Here is a 17,784-nt window from a genome sequence, read left to right on the forward strand (position 1 = left end):
CCAATGGACAAATCCTTATCTGGCTACATATGATTACCTTAAATCTATTATTAAAAATTAATTTAAAAATATTCCTTAAGGGTTTGCCTTATCATATCTTTCTTGGCCCCCAGCTGAATCTCTTGCTAGAAGGCAAAGAAGAGCCCTTAGTAGTGGCTCATTGCGAGCATAATTAGTCCTGACAGCACGGTTCTGGAATGGAATCATGGTACGGAGATTCCTGGCAGGAACATTAAAATTGATGCATCCCAACAGGCAAGGACAATCAATATTTTCTATTAGCAGATAATTCAGATAGAGAAGGCCAGCAGTTGCACTTCGATCCTTCAAGGAACAAGTGTGAAGCAGGGAACACTGACTATCATAGGACGGAGCCGGTTCAGTGAAATGCAAGGATTGCAATGCAAACTTCAAAAACTTTTTCTGCAACCTTTCAATCCTATTGACCTGGACACTTCGCGAGGGATTCCAAATAAAGGAAGCATATTCAACCCTAGAACGGACAAAGGCAGAGTATACAGACAATGTGGAATACGGATCTTTGAATAATAAATTGTTTCGCTTAACAAAGCCGAGCGTTGCATATGCCTTTGGTAATATAAAATTCAGGTGTTCTTTAAACAGAAATTTGTCATCCAATAATACCCCGAAATCAATTACTTCATTCAAAACAGACATAGGGTGCCTATTGATGTGATAAGTGGATGGAATGGTTACAGAACGTTTCGCATAACGACCGATATGGCATTTGTTAAGGTTTATACTATCTAGGTCAGATTGAAGCAATAACAAATCATTTACGTTACTGACAGTCCTATACATCTTTAGGTCATCCGCATAAGGAAGGAAGCTAGAAAAATGGATACTGGCACAAATGACATTTGTAAAAATAATAAAAAGTAAAGGGCCAAGGGAGCTACCCTGAGTAAGGCCAGATTTCGCTTTATAAGCGGTTAAGAAAAGAGTAGTGAAAGCTAAGTTTGGAAAGTTTAGCCTTTACGACAGAGTGACAAACCTTGTCAAAAGCTTTGGCAAAATCTGTATAAATCGTGTCCATCTGTAAATGATCCTCAAATGCATTTATACAGTGATTGGTAAAGACAGCCAAGTTGGTCGTCATAGATCGACCGGGCATGAAGCCATTTTGATTAGGTTCGATTATTAAGAAGGATAATTTTTTGAAAATTGTTCTTTCGAACAATTTGCTGATTTAAGCAGGTTGCCTATAGTTAGAAATATCAAATTTACTTCCTCCCTTATGGACCGGCGTGACTCTAGAAATTTTCCATCTAATTGGGAATCTTCCTCGAGACAAGGTAGAAGAAGTTTGCAGGGGTAGGTAAAGACTTGCAATACAATACTTAGGAAGAATGAAGAAATTCCAACAAAGTCTAGTCTTGAGAAATCATCAAAATAACTAATTGCTTCAGAAATGTCATCATACGATATGTCCAGGCTTCCAAAGTTGCAAATTTCTGCAATTGAGTTTAAAGTTTCCAGATCACACCAATCATCGGAAGGTTCCATGTTCGAGGAAAAAAAGACAGCAAACAAATTTGCGATATCGACCTCAGTGGAAGCAACAACATCACCATACGACATTGTTGAAGGTATAAACGAATGTAATTTTTTTGAGTTGACAAAGCGCCAAAACGCCTTAGGGGTGGCCTTCAAACCATGCTCAACTTTACAAGTGTATTGGCTTTATAGAAATGTAAAAAGAAACTCAAACTCACGTTTGTGCTGCCTATATCTTTCACCATCGGCCAGGTTATGTGTTTTAGAAAATTTTGTGTCGGATTCGTTTCTAAGGTTTTTGATTTTTTGCAGTCCCTTAGTATACCAAAAAAGCTTGTAGGAACCCCGTATCTTGGAACGGACCATGCTGTCAAGAGTATTTCTAATCGTTGAAAGAAAGGTTTTCTAATTAGTTTCTATGCAAGCCTTCAATAGCAAGGCACCCCAACTTAAGGATAGCAGGCAATTCCTTAGGGAACTCAAACTAGAGGGATCAAGTATATATCTAGGATTAGAATCATTGAATGGCAGAAAGCTGTAAAATTATATGTTTAAGCACAAGGGTTTGTGATGTCAACACAATTTGAAATCGTAAATTCAGCCAGAGTTACGTTAGAGTGAACAATAGAATTAATGAAGATTAAATCAAGAAGCTTATGCGAATCATTGAGAACATTATTAATTTGGGTGAAGCCCATACTAAAACAGTCATTAATGGCAATTATTCCATGTGAATGATGAACATTTCCGGGCACCATAGCAGATGCTTGTGGGTCCCACGTCCAGAAAACCGAGCTGAAATTAAATTTTTTTTGGGGCAATCGATAGGTATTGATGAGAACATTACATTTCAGTTAAAATTTTTATTCTAGCATCAAAACTGTAGGAGCCACAGCTTTGGGCGGTTTGTGGGCGTTGGAGTGGGCGTTAGAGTGGCGCTCTACTGAAACAAAGAGAAGCTCAGGAATCTGCACGCCAAATCTCAATAGCCTAGCTCCCATAGTTTCCGAGATCTCAGCGTTCATCCGGACAGACAGACGGACAGACGGACATGGCTAGATCGACTCGGCTGGTGATCCTGATCAAGAATATATATACTTTATGGGGTCGGAAACGCTTCCTTCTGCCTGTTACATACTTTCCGACGAATCTAGTATACCCTTTTACTCTACGAGTAACGGGTATAGCAAGGGTTATAACAGAAATAACAACAACCAAAATAACAATTATTACAGAAACAACAACCGTGGTGGAAACACCAGCGGCGGAAGCAGCCGTGGGGGAAACAACAACAACCACAATAACAATGTTAGAGTAGCACAAACAAATTCGGGAAACTCCCAACCGCCTTTAGATACACGACAGTTAACAACATCAAAATTCACACTCTAAATCTCAGTCAAAATACATTTGTCACTTTCATGAACGTAGCAACAGGAAAAGAATTAGTTCTCCTACTAGACACAGGTGCGGAAATATCCATATTCAAAACATTCAAGACAATCAAATCATAAACATACAGGGTATAAGTCAGGAAGTTATCAAATCAAAAGGCTTAACTTCTATTGAAATTCAAACTTCTAAGTACATAATTCCACATGATTTCCATATCGTAAATATGCAATTCACTATTCCATGTGATGGAATACTAGGAATCGATTTTATCAAAAGATACAACTGTCAATTAGACTTCAAGACGTCTGAAGACTGGCTTATAATAAGACCAAATAACCTAAAATATCCAATTTATGTTCCAATAGTATACAGTTCTGGCAACAACTCCATAATTCTGCCAGCAAGATCCCAAGTCGTCCGAAAAATCAAAATAAATTCAGAAGAAGACAATGTATTAATTCCGAACCTAGAAATTCAGCATGGTATCTATATCGCAAATACCATAGCAACAGTCCAAAATGCATGTATAAGATTACTAAATACTACAAACACAGATCAAGTAGTCTATATCAAAAACATTCATCATGAACCTCTTTCAAACTACGAAATAGTAAAAACGGACTTAAAAAACAGACAAAAAATTGTATTATCCCAACTTGCAAAAAACTTCCCGCCTCAATTCATTGAACAACTTACAGCATTATGCACCCAGTATAGTGATGTATTCGGACTAGAAACCGAATCGATCACGACCAATAATTTTTATAAACAAAAACTGAGATTAATTGATGATGAACCCGTATATATAAAAAATTATAGAAATCCTCATAGCCAACAAGACGAAATTCAAAAACAAGTCCAAAAACTCATCAATGATGAAATAGTGGAACCGTCTGTATCACTTTATAATAGCCCACTTCTGTTAGTACCAAAAAAGTCACTTCCAAATATGGAAAATAAAAAATGGCGATTAGTAATTGACTGTCGTCAAATTAATAAAAAACTCTTGTCTGATAAATTTCCACTCCCTAGAATCGATGATATTTTAGATCAACTAGGTAGAGCAAAATATTTCTCATGCCTTGACTTAATGTCAGGTTTTCATCAAATTGAACTGGAGAAAAGTTCCCGGGATATAACATATTTTTCTACAAACAATGGTTCGTACCGCTTCACGCGACTACCATTCGGTTTAAAAATAGCGCCAAACTCTTTTCAGAGAATGATGACTATAGCTTTTTCTGGATTAAAACCTTCGCAAGCATTTCTTTATATGGATGACTTAATAGTCATACGTTGTTCCGAAAAAAATTTGCTCAAGAACTTAACTGATGTTTTCGAGAAATGTAGGAAACACAACCTGAAGTTACATCCTGAAAAATGTTCATATTTCATGCATGAAGTCACTTTCTTAGGACATAAATGCACAGATAAAGGAATCTTGCCCGACGACAAAAAATATGACGTAATTCAAAATTATCCAGTCCCACATGATGCAGACAGCAGAAGATTTATTGCATTTTGCACTTGTTATCGTCGACGTCTTATAAAGAATTTTGCTGAATACTCCCGTCACATAACAAGATTATGTAAGAAAGATGTAAAATTCGAATGGACAACACAATGTCAAAACGGCTTCGAACACCTTAAATCAGCATTAATAAATCCCACTCTGTTGCAATACCCAGATTTTAGCAAAGAATTTTGCATAATCACAGATGCTAGCAAATACGCTTGTGGAGAAGTCCTAACTCAAAACAAAAATGGACTACAGCTTCCAGTGGCATACGCATCAAGATCCTTTACGAAAGGTGAAAGCAACAAGAGCACTACAGAACAAGAATTAGCATCCATTCATTGGGCAATAACACACTTCAGACCATATATTTATGGTAGACACTTCACTGTCAAAACAGACCATAGATCACTTACGTACTTATTTTCAATGGTAAATCCCAGTTCCAAACTAAAACGAATGAACGGTAGAGTATCTAAACGGTAGAACGGTAGAGTATCTAAAGGGTAAAGATAACTATGTAGCCGATGCGCTCTCTAGAATAACCATCACAGACTTAAACAAGGGAGAACGCTATAGTCAAGTACCTCGACTATCAGATACCCGTTACTCAGCTAAATGGAGATATGCAAGCAGCAAAGCGAGATTAAAATGCGCCACCTACCGGCGGTATACAGATTTAAGCGTTATGGGCGTTAGAGTGGGCGTGGCAAATTTTTTTTTGGATCAATCGATAGGTATTGACGAGACCAATACATTTCATTTAAAAATTTTTATCTAGCATGAAAATTGTAGGCGTCACAGGGTTTTGCGGTTTGTGGGCGTTAGAGTGGGCGTGGCAAACTTTTTTTTGGGTCAATCGATAGGTATTGATGAGAACAATACATTTCAGTTAAAATTTTTATTCTAGCATCAAAACTGTAGGAGCCACAGTTTTGGGCGGTTTGTGGGCGTTAGAGTGGGCGTGGCAGTCTACTGAAACAAACTTGCGCTGCGTAGGAAGCTCAGGAATCTGCACGCCAAATCTCAATAGCCTAGCTCCCATAGTTTCCGAGATCTCAGCGTTCATCCGGACAGACGGACAGACGGACAGACGGACAGACGGACATGGCTAGATCGACTCGGCTAGTGATCCTGATCAAGAATATATATACTTTATGGGGTCGGAAACGCTTCCTTCTGCCTGTTACATACTTTCCGACGAATCTAGTATACCCTTTTACTCTACGAGTAACGGGTATAAATATATACAAACAAACAATACAATTCTGAAAGTCACTACCAGAAACCAAAGTAGACAACAATCCTGCGCAGGAAAAGAGTATCTATAGAGTATCTAAAGGGTAAAGATAACTATGTAGCCGATGCGCTCTCTAGAATAACCATCACAGACTTAAAAAATATACAAACAAACAATACAATTCTGAAAGTCACTACCAGAACCAAAGTAGACAACAATCCTGCGCAGGAAAAGATCAATCTATAGAAAAAGTTTCAAGGCCCAACGTATATGAAGTCATTAATAATGATGAAGTACGTAAAGTAAGCATGTAAATAATAAAATGTGTTTACTTAAGCACGGAAAGAAAATTACAGCAAGATATGGTGTTATCGATTTGTATACTAATGGAACCATTGACTTAGGTTCAAAGGCTTGAAAAGCAGGCCGGTATTCACAAAGTCAGCCAACTCAAAGTGGCACCGTGGGAAAATATCTTTGAACATGTTTCAATTGATAATTTTAAAATGATGGGCAATAATATATTGAAATCATTGAGAGTAGCGCTACTCAACCCGGTGACCGTAAAAAAAAAAATTATAAAGAAAAAGAAGCTATATTGTCTACATTCCATGATGATCCAATACAAGGTGGTCATACAGGCATTACAAAAACCTTGGCCAAGGTCCAGAGACACTATTACTGGAAAAATATGTCCAAAGACATAAAAGAGTACATAAAGAAATGTCCTAATTGCCAAAAGTCGAAAACGACTAAACATACTAAGACCCCACTAACTATAACCGAAACTCCACAAAGAGCTTTTGATATAGTAATTGTAGATACTATTGGTTCACTTCCAAAATCTAATAATGGAAACGAATACGCAGTAACACTCATCTGCGATTTAACTAAATACCTAGTAGCTATACCTATACCAAATAAAAGTGCAAATACAGTAGCAAAAGCTATATTTGAAGATTTTATTCTAATGGAGACGTTCATTACGGACATGGGAACAGAATACAAAAATTTAATTATTGAAGATCTATGTAAATACTTACATATTAAAAACATAACTTCAACTGCACACCACCACCAGACTGTAGGTACCGTGGAGCGAAGCCACAGAACACTCATTTAGTTCATTCGTTCATACATCTCAATTGACAAAACAGATTGGGATGTATGGCTACGATACTTCGTCTATTATTTTAATACAACCGCATCTATGGCACATGACTATTGTCCATATGAGCTAGTTTTTGGTAAAATTTCAAATCTACCAAAACATTTTAATAGCATAGATAAAATAAAACCCCTTTATAATATAGAAGATTATGCTAAGGAATCCAAATTTAGATTAGAACAGGCAATTAAGAGAGCTAGACTAATGCTAGAATCTCATAAGTTAAAACAGAAAATTAGTTACGACAAAACTTGTTTAGATTTCTATTTAAAAATAGGAGATCAGGTTTTATTGAAAAATGAAACAGGACATAAGTTAGATTTGAAATATACAAATAGGAGATAGAGATAACATAACTATAATAAATAATAAAAATAAAAAACAAATAGTACATAAAGATAGATTAAAACTCTTTATTTTATAATCAATTTTTATACCATAAATATATCACGTATGGCCATACGTAATATAAGAGCATATAGAATAACCATATCTAAAATAAATAAAAAAAAAAAAAAAAATAGGAAAAAAAAAATATAAACAAAAAAAATTTTAATCTTATTGTTATAAATAATATCAATTTTCTCAAAGTTTTATCAAAGAAAATAACTCCTTTATATTACGTTATTTTTCAAAAGGAGGGAGATGTAGTATGTACTTATATTGAATATCTACTGTACCAAGAGTACGTGAATCAAACACACTGTAACACTTTGTTGCAGTGTTTACATAAACAAACGCTCGGTCAAAAACCTAAGTGGCCAAAACATGAGTCAATCGGCGACGTACACAGGAAGTGCAAGTCTCAGCATTCTGTTGCACACGCCGGCCGCTCAGCCAAAGTCAAGTACATACATATACCCCCGCGCTCCAGACTAAGTGAGCATAGCTATATACTTAAGAATATATAGGCCGTCTCTCCGCTGCCGCTGTTGGCAGCGCCGCTATGAGACTCAGACCTCCTTAGCTCCTAAGTAAATTAAGTTTGTGAAGAAACTCTTTTGAGCTCAGAGCGGCAAAATAAAAATCATCCAAATGGATATCTAACTGAAGTTAAATTGGACTTATATTTTTTGGGCTTTATGGAAAATCTTACACATTTAAACTATTACAGTATGACTGCCAGTCTGCCTGTCTGCCTGCCTGTCTGACTGTCTGACTGTGTGCCTGTCTGTCTGTCTGTTTTTCTGTCTGTCTGTCTGCTTGTCTGCTTGTCTGTCTGTCTGTCTGCATGTCTGCCTGTCTGTCTGTCTGTCTGTCTGTCTGTCTGCCTGCATGTCTGTCTGCCTGTCTGTCTGTCTGTCTGTCTGTCTGCCTGTCTGTCTGTCTGTCTGTCTGTCTGTCTGTCTATCAATTGGAATATTATGAATATCAAAATTGTCTATGTCTGTGGTAGACATCCATTTAAATTTTTTATACGGTAAAGGTTGTGACATTAACCAACCATACAAGAATTCGCATCCACATACATTAAAAATGAAGACTTCTTCGAGTAATCATAATCTGACAAATATTTATTATTTGCTTTTGTTTACCTGGGACAACATTGAACTAAACCACACCAAATGCTATTTTGAATAAATCTATACATATCTATATCAGTCAGCATTTCAAGTTAAATATTTGTAGTTTTCAACATTGCCTCCCAAGAAAGACCTGGTGTCGTGAAATACTGAGCTGGGTCAAGTGAATAAATATTCATAAAAACTTTTCGGAAATTTTTAGAAATGTCAGTTAAAAGTTTTCAAATAAAACAAGGAAGAACGCTATAGTCGAGTACCTCGACTATCAGATACCCGTTACTCAGCTAAATGGAGATATGCAAGCAGCAAAGCGAGATTAAAATGCGCCACCTACCGGCGGTATACAGATTTAAGCGTTATGGGCGTTAGAGTGGGCGTGTCAAATTTTTTGGATCAATTGATAGGTATTGACGATACCAATACATTACAGTTAAAATTTTTTATCTAGCATGAAAATTGTGGCCGTCACAGGTTTTCGCGGTTTGTAGGCGTTAAAGTGGGCGTGGCAAACTTTTTTTTGGGTCACTAGATAGGTATTGATGAGAAAAATACACTTATGTTAAAATTTTTATTCTAGCATCAAAACTGTAGTAGCCACAGTTTTGGGCGGTTTGTGGGCATTAGAGTGGGCGTGGCACTCTACTAAAACAAACTTGCGCTGCGCAGGAATTTCAGGAATCTGCGTGCCTTATCCCAGTATTGTAACTCTCATAGTTTCCGAGATCTCAGCGTTCATACGGACAGACAGACGGACAGACGGACATGGCTAGATCGACTCGGCTAGTGATCCTGATCAAGAATATATACACTTTCTGGGGTCGGAAACGCTTCCTTCTGCCTATTACATACTTTCCGACGAATCTAGTATACCCTTTTACTCTACGAGTAACGGGTATAATTATAAATTATCTTTAAGAGTTAAAAATGAGAAATGTGATCAAACCTCAAGAGCGTGATTACAATCTTCCTAAGAGCATTCCCTTTCCGTTAGTTTACTACAGAATGCTTCCCTTGGTGGGAGGGAAGTTTCCTGGAGTCTACTAGCGAAATCTAAACATTCATAGGGAAATACACCCTTCTAACGCATTAGTCGAAACTCTATATCATTAACCGGGAATGTTTCCTAACTCTTACTGGTATGAATTTGTTAACTTTGTGTTCCAAGTTACATTTAGAGTGTGCTGCACCTCTACTACCACCACAATGATCTCGAACCCCATAAATCCCTAAAACTTTCTGACAAAAAGAACCAATCAATAAATTATCAAATATTTGTTGGTCATTTCAAGTCATTCTTATAGAAACTATTTTAGGTAAGTACTCATCACTCAATTTAGATAAATATTTATGAGTGAATTTACAAATCATATTCCTAAATTTTTTCTTGTTTCTAAAACAAATTTATCTAGTCTAGAATCAAAAGCACACTTTATATAATATGCATATGATATTGGAACATGCTGAACCGTAGCGGTCTCTAGGCCGCCTCCCTACATAGCAGACTCATAGTGGTCTCTAAGCCGTCTCCAACCTAAGGTAATCATAGGAGTGTCCAAGGGATTTGGTTTTCTTACAGCAACCACATCTGACATAAATAAATGTTGGAACGAACTGCTGGATCCCGCTGAACTACCTCAGCCAAGGCAGGGCCGTTACAAACTTATCTGAAGCGGTTCAAGCCACCGTTGCTACTGAAAAAAATCTAAGGAAACTCAAGGAGGAGAAAATCTACGTATAAAGAAGTCTGACTCGACTGCACCATATCCCAAGAAAGAAAGTACGTAAAACACGGGAGTACTTTTGGGTTGTTGCGCAACGTGCGTAGGTGTTTACTTGAACGTTTAGAAACTAGAATTACATAAGCCTAGCTTAACTTCAGAACGGAGCGGTGACTTAAGGGAGAGAGGAGCGAGCGAGTTTTAGACATCTGGAGAAAGCTGCCGCTCGACACTGCCTTCAGAAATTAAACTCAGTTGTCTTTCTGGTCCTGCACTGAACGTAGTAGCTGCATTTCAAGTATCGGAAGAAAACTACAAAAAGGCATTGGACCGCCTTCAGGAACGGTATGTTAAGAAAGCGTTGATATTGCCCGAACATGTGTCTAACCCTTTCTCCATTTCCTATTGAAGGAAATCCGATTCTGCGTCGCTAAGGGTAATTTTAGATAAAATTGCAGGATTGCGTGGTTCTCTTCTCTCTCTTGGCACTGAAAATGATGCGATTAACGGCATCTTGATAAAGCTTGTTATGCAAAATGTAGATTTATATTCATTTCCAACTTGAAAAGGGTCTGTAAAAATTAAGACAGCCTCATAAGAAAGCATTCTTCACGGTTAGAGGCAATTGTATAAAGTGTGATTCTACGGATCATAATCTCGTTGAACTTTCATTTGAGAAACGCCGTGCTTGGGTCAAACAGGCAACTCTATGTTTGAAGTGTCTTCATAAAGGTCAAATCGGTGCTGCCTGTCCTTCGAAATTCCGCTGTAAAACTTGTCGGGGGTGGCACCATTCTAAACCATTCATGTGTGTAAATGTGTAAATATAGAATAATCCTGTGGATTAAAGTCCAACATACAATTCCTAAATCGGAGAATCATCTTTGTCCACAGTCGATTGACAACAGCCGATCTTGAGAAACAAAATCAAATCGCTCAAGTGAACTGGATATGAAGAAACCACTCTCGTTCAAATTCTAAGTGAAATCTCCTCGTATCTTCGTGTTGTGCGACTCAAAGCTTAAGTTTTGTGGATGTTCAACGAGGTTCCTGCAAGCCAAAATCTCTGCGACTGTCAAGTAGTTGAGATGCCAGCAATCGAATTGAAGTCATTCCTTTTTTTACGACTGATTCAACAGCAAACGTATGCAAGGGAAATAGGTAGTGTAAGAAAGCGTAAAGTCCTTAGACCACATCTTCAGAGGCCTACCCCATTTCTTTCGGATTTACTGCACGGATTTACCACACTGTAACCCTTATTCGTGTTCAGGGACATCTAGAAAATTCGCAAATAGCGATGTTAAATATCACCTTTTATTATTTGTATTAATTTATTTATTAGCACAGCAAGTTTACACTTATAATTGCAATTAATAACAATTTTGGGATTATTCAAGGATAATATATAATATTTTGAATATGTTCTTATATAGGGATTGATTTTAAAAGCTTATGTATTTATATTATTATTTATTTTACTTTAACTTAAAGATTTGTCTTTTTTTATTTTACTTAAAGTATTATGAAGTTATACACCTCACTCGAGAGTAAATAGGTGTAGACGGCACTTTCTTGTTCGGCGGTCGCAGCAAAAGTGATCTTTATTGTGCAGATTTGTACAGGCTTAACCTATGTTACAAGCGTCGGGGGTATACAGTATGAGGGAGTGAGACAAGCATAGTGTTTCTTAAGAGTAACAGGGATGTATGTATGTGTTTAATAATAGTGTGACCTAACTTAATGTAGAACAGATGCTTAGGGATATGTATGTGTGTGTGTGTGTGTGTGTCTGCTTGCTACAATTCGGCCATCCTGACAAGAGAGCTCCTGATCTCTTAACTATTTGCATTATTAATCCATGGTCGTATATTTGCTACTGCCCAAACTCCCTTATAAGGAAGCCTCGACTGTTGAAAACCTTCAACGTCCTCCAAGACATACCTATCATTACGAAGAACCTTTGTCACTCTGTAAGGGCCTTTGAATTTTGGAATTAGTTTTTTGGATACGCCTACATGAGAATCGAAGTTTTTGATCATTACTAAATCGTCCGTCTGGTATTCTTTAGCAATCTTTCTCTTAAGGTCTGTGCGTAACTTATTGTATTCTTGCAGCTTCTCGATGCTCTGAGTAGCTTTTTCTCTAATTACTTCTAAATTCCTACTTTCTCTATCTTTATTTAACTCTTCTAATTTCTCTTTTAAGCTATCTATAACTTTTCCTTTTTGAGACACTCCGAATAAGACTTGACTTGGGTGCTGACTAACTGATCTTTGAATCGTATTATTAAGTGCGTGTTCAACTGTTTCTAAAACTGTATCCCAGAACAATCCCTTGTCTGGATCAGTCAATTTAGCGATCATGGGGCCTATGCTTCTATTAACTCTTTCGACTTGCCCATTAGCCTGCGGCGATCCAGTGGCTATCTTAATGTGTTTCACTTCGTTTTCCTCTAAGAAGTCATGAAATTCTTTAGATGTGAAGCATGTCCCACGGTCTGAAATCACGCATCGCGGCCTACTATACGACCTGAAATAGTCCTTTAATGCTACTATTGCTTCCCTAGACTTTGTAGTTTTTGCCGGATAAAGTCTTACAAACTTTGTAAATGCGTCTATAATCACCAGTACGTGTTTGTTAGCTCTACTCTTGTCTACCGGGCCATAATGGTCTATGTGTATGACATCAAAGGGAATGCTTACTTTGGGGATGCTATGAAGGAAACCTTCGTCTTTACCAGACTTATCAGAATAGGCGATACATTTCAAGCAATTATTAATGTGCCGCTTGCATTTTTCACGAACTTTGGGGAACCAGTAACTTTTGAGACAACTTCTACCATCTTATCTATTCCAACATGTCCTAACTGATCATGGTAACTAAAAAGAACGTGGCTTTCCATTTCGCTTGGCACATAAAATAAAAGACCATTCTTATCCTTTTTTCTGTAAATTATTCCATTCCGCATCTCATAATCCTTTAATTCTGTTTCCTGAAGTTTCTCAGCTATACTTTTAATTTTCTCATCTCTACTTTGACATATAACTAAGTTTTCTTCAAATGAATTAGAATCGATTGACAGTATGTGTGTGTTCCTGCTAAGTGCATCGACATGTTGCATACGCTTGCCGGCTCTATGTTCTAAAGTGTAGTCATAATCTTGAAGAAAAAGTGCCCACCTGGCAATTCTTGGGCATAATTCCTTTTTATTTAACGCCAGGGTAAGAGCACTACAATCTGTAACTATTTTGAACTGTATTCCTTGAAGATAGATTCTAAAGCGTTGTAACGAGTAAACTACAGCGAGCGTTTCTAATTCAAAACTGTGATACTTCGCCTCCACATCCGTCGTGCGTTTGGAAAAATAGAATACGGGGTGAAACTTACTATCTTTCTTTTTCTGCATTAAAATTGAACCAAAACCTAGGGCGCTAGCATCGCAATGTAACTCTGTTGGGTCTTTTGGATTGTATAAGGCCAGAAGGCCAGGCTTCCAAAAGATTTACTTTTAATATTTCAAAACACTCTAACTCTTTCGCACCAAATTCGAACTTTCTGTCCTTTCTTACAAGATCATACAACGGCTTTGCTTTTGTTGAGAAATCTTTGACAAAGCGTCTGAAATAGGAGCACAGTCCAAGAAAACTTTGAACCTCATGCGCTTTTGTCGGTACAGGGAAGTCTTTTACTGCTTGCATACCTTTCGAATCAGGTTTAATACCCTCTCCCGATATTATATATCCTAAATACTTTATTTCTCTTTGAAGGAATTCACACTTGTCTAACCTAAGCTCAAGCTTGTTATCTACCAGTCGTTTAAATACCTCCGTTAATATCTCCATATGACTCTTACTATCTTTCGTTGCTATTAAAATATCATCCATATAAATTAAAACCTTATCTTCTTTAACCAAATCGGCAAAGATTTTGTTCACAAATCTTTGAAAAACTGCTGGTGCGTTTCGTAAACCAAACGGCATTCTAAGCCATTCATACTGACCCATAGGTGTTGTAAAAGCGGTATACTTGATTGAATCCTCATGCATGTGCACGTGAAAGAACCCATTTTTAAGGTCTAACTTGGTAAAAATAGATTTTTCAGACAGTTTATCAATAAGGTCATCTATTAAGGGGGTAGGGTAGTTATCTTTAAGCATGTTTTTGTTAAGGGTTCGGTAATCTACGCACATTCTTAATTCTCCAGACTTTTTCTTTACTAGAACTATAGGTGATGCATACTCAGACTCGCTTACTCGAATAATACCGTTTTTTATGTAATCGTCTAATAAATTTTGAACTTGACTTTTCTCTGCGTATGATAGACGCCTTGGAGGGTAATTGAACGGTTTAGTTGTATCAAAATTCAGTTTCATTTCCCATTTTACTAAGGGGATCTCCGGCCGTTCCGGTTTCGTATAAAACTTATCAAAAATATCTATCAGTTTTTTTCTTAACGCAAACTCACACTTATCGCTAACATTTAACAGGTTGCATTCGGCTGGATCAGGGTATTCAATTGACATAATTTCTGACTCGAAATGATCGCTCGGCTGGACACTTAAATTTTGACTTGACTCTATCATTTTACACGAATCACTTTGTGTTTCTTTGTAACCACAATAAACCTTAATACTATCATTTAGACAATCATCTTTCTCACAGCTATCAGTAGCACAATCGTTTCTAATCTGACCAACATTTGAGCAATAAATTCTAAAACTGCTATCCTTCTCACTATTACTATCATCTGAGCGATCATTTGCAAAGTAACTATCTTTTGAACAAATATCCTGTAAACGATCATCAACCCCACTGTCATTTAAACGATCATCAGCACAACTATCATTTGAACGATCATTAGCAAAACTATCATTTGAACAATCATTAGCAAAACTATCATTTGAACAATCATTAGCAAAACTATCATTTGAACAATCAATTTCCCTAACAATCTTAAAGTTACAAATGTTCATAAAATCTCTTCCCAAAACAGTGCTATATGCCATCGATTTGTTTGCCACAATTAGTAATTCGAAATTAAACTTTACTTTATTCATAATAACAAAACATGACATCTTTCCATGTATATCTAAAGGGCTGTGGTTCAAGCCAAAGTAATGCGAAAAGTTGTTTTCATTAACGTTAATGATGTTACTACTTATAATGTTTTCAACACAGGATAACTTCGTAAAACTAATTGGACTCCCAGAATCGATTAGGCATTCTGTAAATAGGCATTGATTAGGCTGTGAATTAAAGTAAATTTTAAACGGTCTCACATATTCATTTTTGGTTGCGTTCTTCTTCTCGTTGCAATGAGATATCAGGTGCTCCAAGCTTCCACAACCGTAGCAAGCGCCGTACGCGCGCTTAGGCTTGCGGCAGTCGGCCGCGAAATGACCCACGGAGTTACAGTTGAAGCATCTTACAGCGGGTCCGGGCTGATTTCCGGAAACGTCTTTGTGGCGTCCAAATGCGAGAGATGGTTTCCGCAATGTTACTTTGGAGAATGCCTGCAACAGCTGGGCAGACGAATTAAAACAGTGCATGTGTGCCTGTTGCCGTAGAAGAGTATCCGGTATTCCTTCGATGATACTGTCGATTAATTCCTCGTCGTCTATCCGGATGTGTGCAGCCAACAGGGTCTTGTCGTTGAAGTACGTAGCAAAGTCTTCAGCTGGTTGCCACTTTCGCTCCTGGAACTTGCGTCTGGACATTATCTTGCTCTCTTTTGACTGAAAAGCCTCTGCGAGTTGAGTTAACAGGTCCTGGACTGGCAAGGACAGAAAGTTCTCAGAAGAGTGCAACCAAATTTGAGCGCGGTCTTTCAACTTTGACATAACCAGTATGCGCGTTATGTCTTCACTCAGCTTGTACATTTTTATGATCGCGTTGAGCTGTGCGATCCACGTGTTAACTGGCACTTTGCTGTTAGCAGCACCGTCGAAAGGTGGAAGCATTTCCTTAACCATGGTCACCAAAGAATTGTTGTTAAAAATGGCTGTATTAGGCCTGGCAGCCTCTGCAACAATATTCTCCAAATCCGATAGGGTGACATTGGTTTGATTTGGTGTGGAAACATTGTTCTGGATTTCTGGCAAATTGCTCGTCGAAGGTGCGGTCACTCTATTCAATGGCTGACGCCGGGAAACTTCCAATTTGAGAAACTCGTTTTCCAATTGGACGACTTCTAAATGGCGCTTCAGAGATTCCAATTGCATGGAAATTTCTGGAACGCACATGTTGTTGTTGGCGGTTTCGTCGTTGTTTTGGGCATCCAGCGATGTAGCCCCGACATCGTCCTGATCGGTTCCTTGAACTGCAGCACTATTTGACCTTTCCTCAGGCCCAGCTTCAATGTCGGTCATGTCCTTCGGGTCCAGTACTGGACAATCTCCTCGGGCTTCGGGGGGCACACCATTCAACCGCGCTGCTAGTGTTGCCTTGGTGCCGCTTTTCGGCAACCCAAGTTTTTCCAGCCAACATCGAAGTTCTGATGCTGTGTAGTTGTCTGCAGCGATGGTGTCCATGATTACGCACAATTTTAAATAACTCAAGTAATAGCTTTTGCTTTATTTTCCTCGTAGGCAGAGTTAGGGACGCGAGAAAAAATTTTTCGCGGTAATCCCACTTCTGAAATTGTAGACGGCACTTTCTTGTTCGGCGGTCGCAGCAAAAGTGATCTTTATTGTGCAGATTTGTACAGGCTTAACCTATGTTACAAGCGTCGGGGGTACACAGTATGAGGGAGTGAGACAAGCATAGTGTTTCTTAAGAGTAACAGGGATGTATGTATGTGTTTAATAATAGTGTGACCTAACTTAATGTAGAACAGATGCTTAGGGATATGTATGTGTGTGTGTGTGTGTGTGTCTGCTTGCTACATAGGTATACTAGATTCGTCGGAAAGTATGAAACAGGTAGAAGAATCCACTTTCGACCCTATAAAGTATGTATATTCTTGATCAGGAGCACTAGCTGAGTCGATCTAGCCATGTCCGTCTGTCCGTCTGTCCGTATGAACGCTGGAATCTCGGAAACTATAAAAGCTGATTTTTGGGATTCGGCATGCATTTTCTTGAGGTTCTGGGACAGTGGAAGTTTATTTCAGCAGGTTGCGACGCCCACCCTAACGCCAACAAACGTCTATACCCCCACGCTAAAAGCTGTCTAGCGCACATATTTTTAAGGATTTTATAAATGAGTAAATGCAATCTTTCTTTATTATTTATATCTATCTTCATGATAATAATTGTCGAAATATGAACATTCATTAAAAGTTTATAAGCAAATAAAGAAATTGGACGCTAGGTGGCGCCGCTGCATATCTCTATCCGTGCTTGGTGTCGTTTGGGTCGAGTACCACGACTATCAGATACCCGTTACTCAGCTAAAGGGACCAAAGGGAAATGGTGATATGCAAGCAGCAAAGCGAGATAAAAATGCGCCACCTACCGGCAGTAGACAGATTTAAGCGTTATGGGCGTTAGAGCGGGCGTGGCAATTCTTTTTTGGACCAATCGATAGGTATTGACGAGACCAATACATTTCAGTTAAAATTTGTTATCTAGCATAAAAATTGTGGGCGTCACAGGTTTTCGCGGTTTGTGGGCGTTAGAGTGGGCGTGGCATATTCGCGTAACAAACTTGCGGTGCGTATAAGGCTACGAAATCTAAATCTGAAATCCCAATTCTCTATCTTTGAT

General features: G+C 38.1%; 2 protein-coding genes across 9 annotated transcripts in view; both read right to left on the reverse strand.

The window, feature by feature from the left end:
- The window catches only part of Myo81F (Myosin 81F), a 2,624,640-nt gene that overhangs the window by 436,524 nt on the left and 2,170,332 nt on the right, over window positions 1–17,784 (reverse strand). The gene's annotated exons all lie outside the window — the stretch shown is intronic.
- On the reverse strand, window positions 15,246–16,755 carry LOC139353089 (uncharacterized). Its single transcript, XM_070996315.1, has 2 exons — window positions 15,358–16,755; window positions 15,246–15,302 (listed from the first exon to the last, which is right to left on the reverse strand). Exons 1-2 carry the CDS (start codon window positions 16,606–16,608, stop codon window positions 15,294–15,296), a joined length of 1,260 nt encoding a protein of 419 aa, XP_070852416.1. The 5' UTR covers window positions 16,609–16,755; the 3' UTR covers window positions 15,246–15,293.

This window comes from Drosophila suzukii, chromosome 3 (assembly GCF_043229965.1).
Source record: "Drosophila suzukii chromosome 3, CBGP_Dsuzu_IsoJpt1.0, whole genome shotgun sequence".
Taxonomy (NCBI): domain Eukaryota; kingdom Metazoa; phylum Arthropoda; class Insecta; order Diptera; family Drosophilidae; genus Drosophila; species Drosophila suzukii.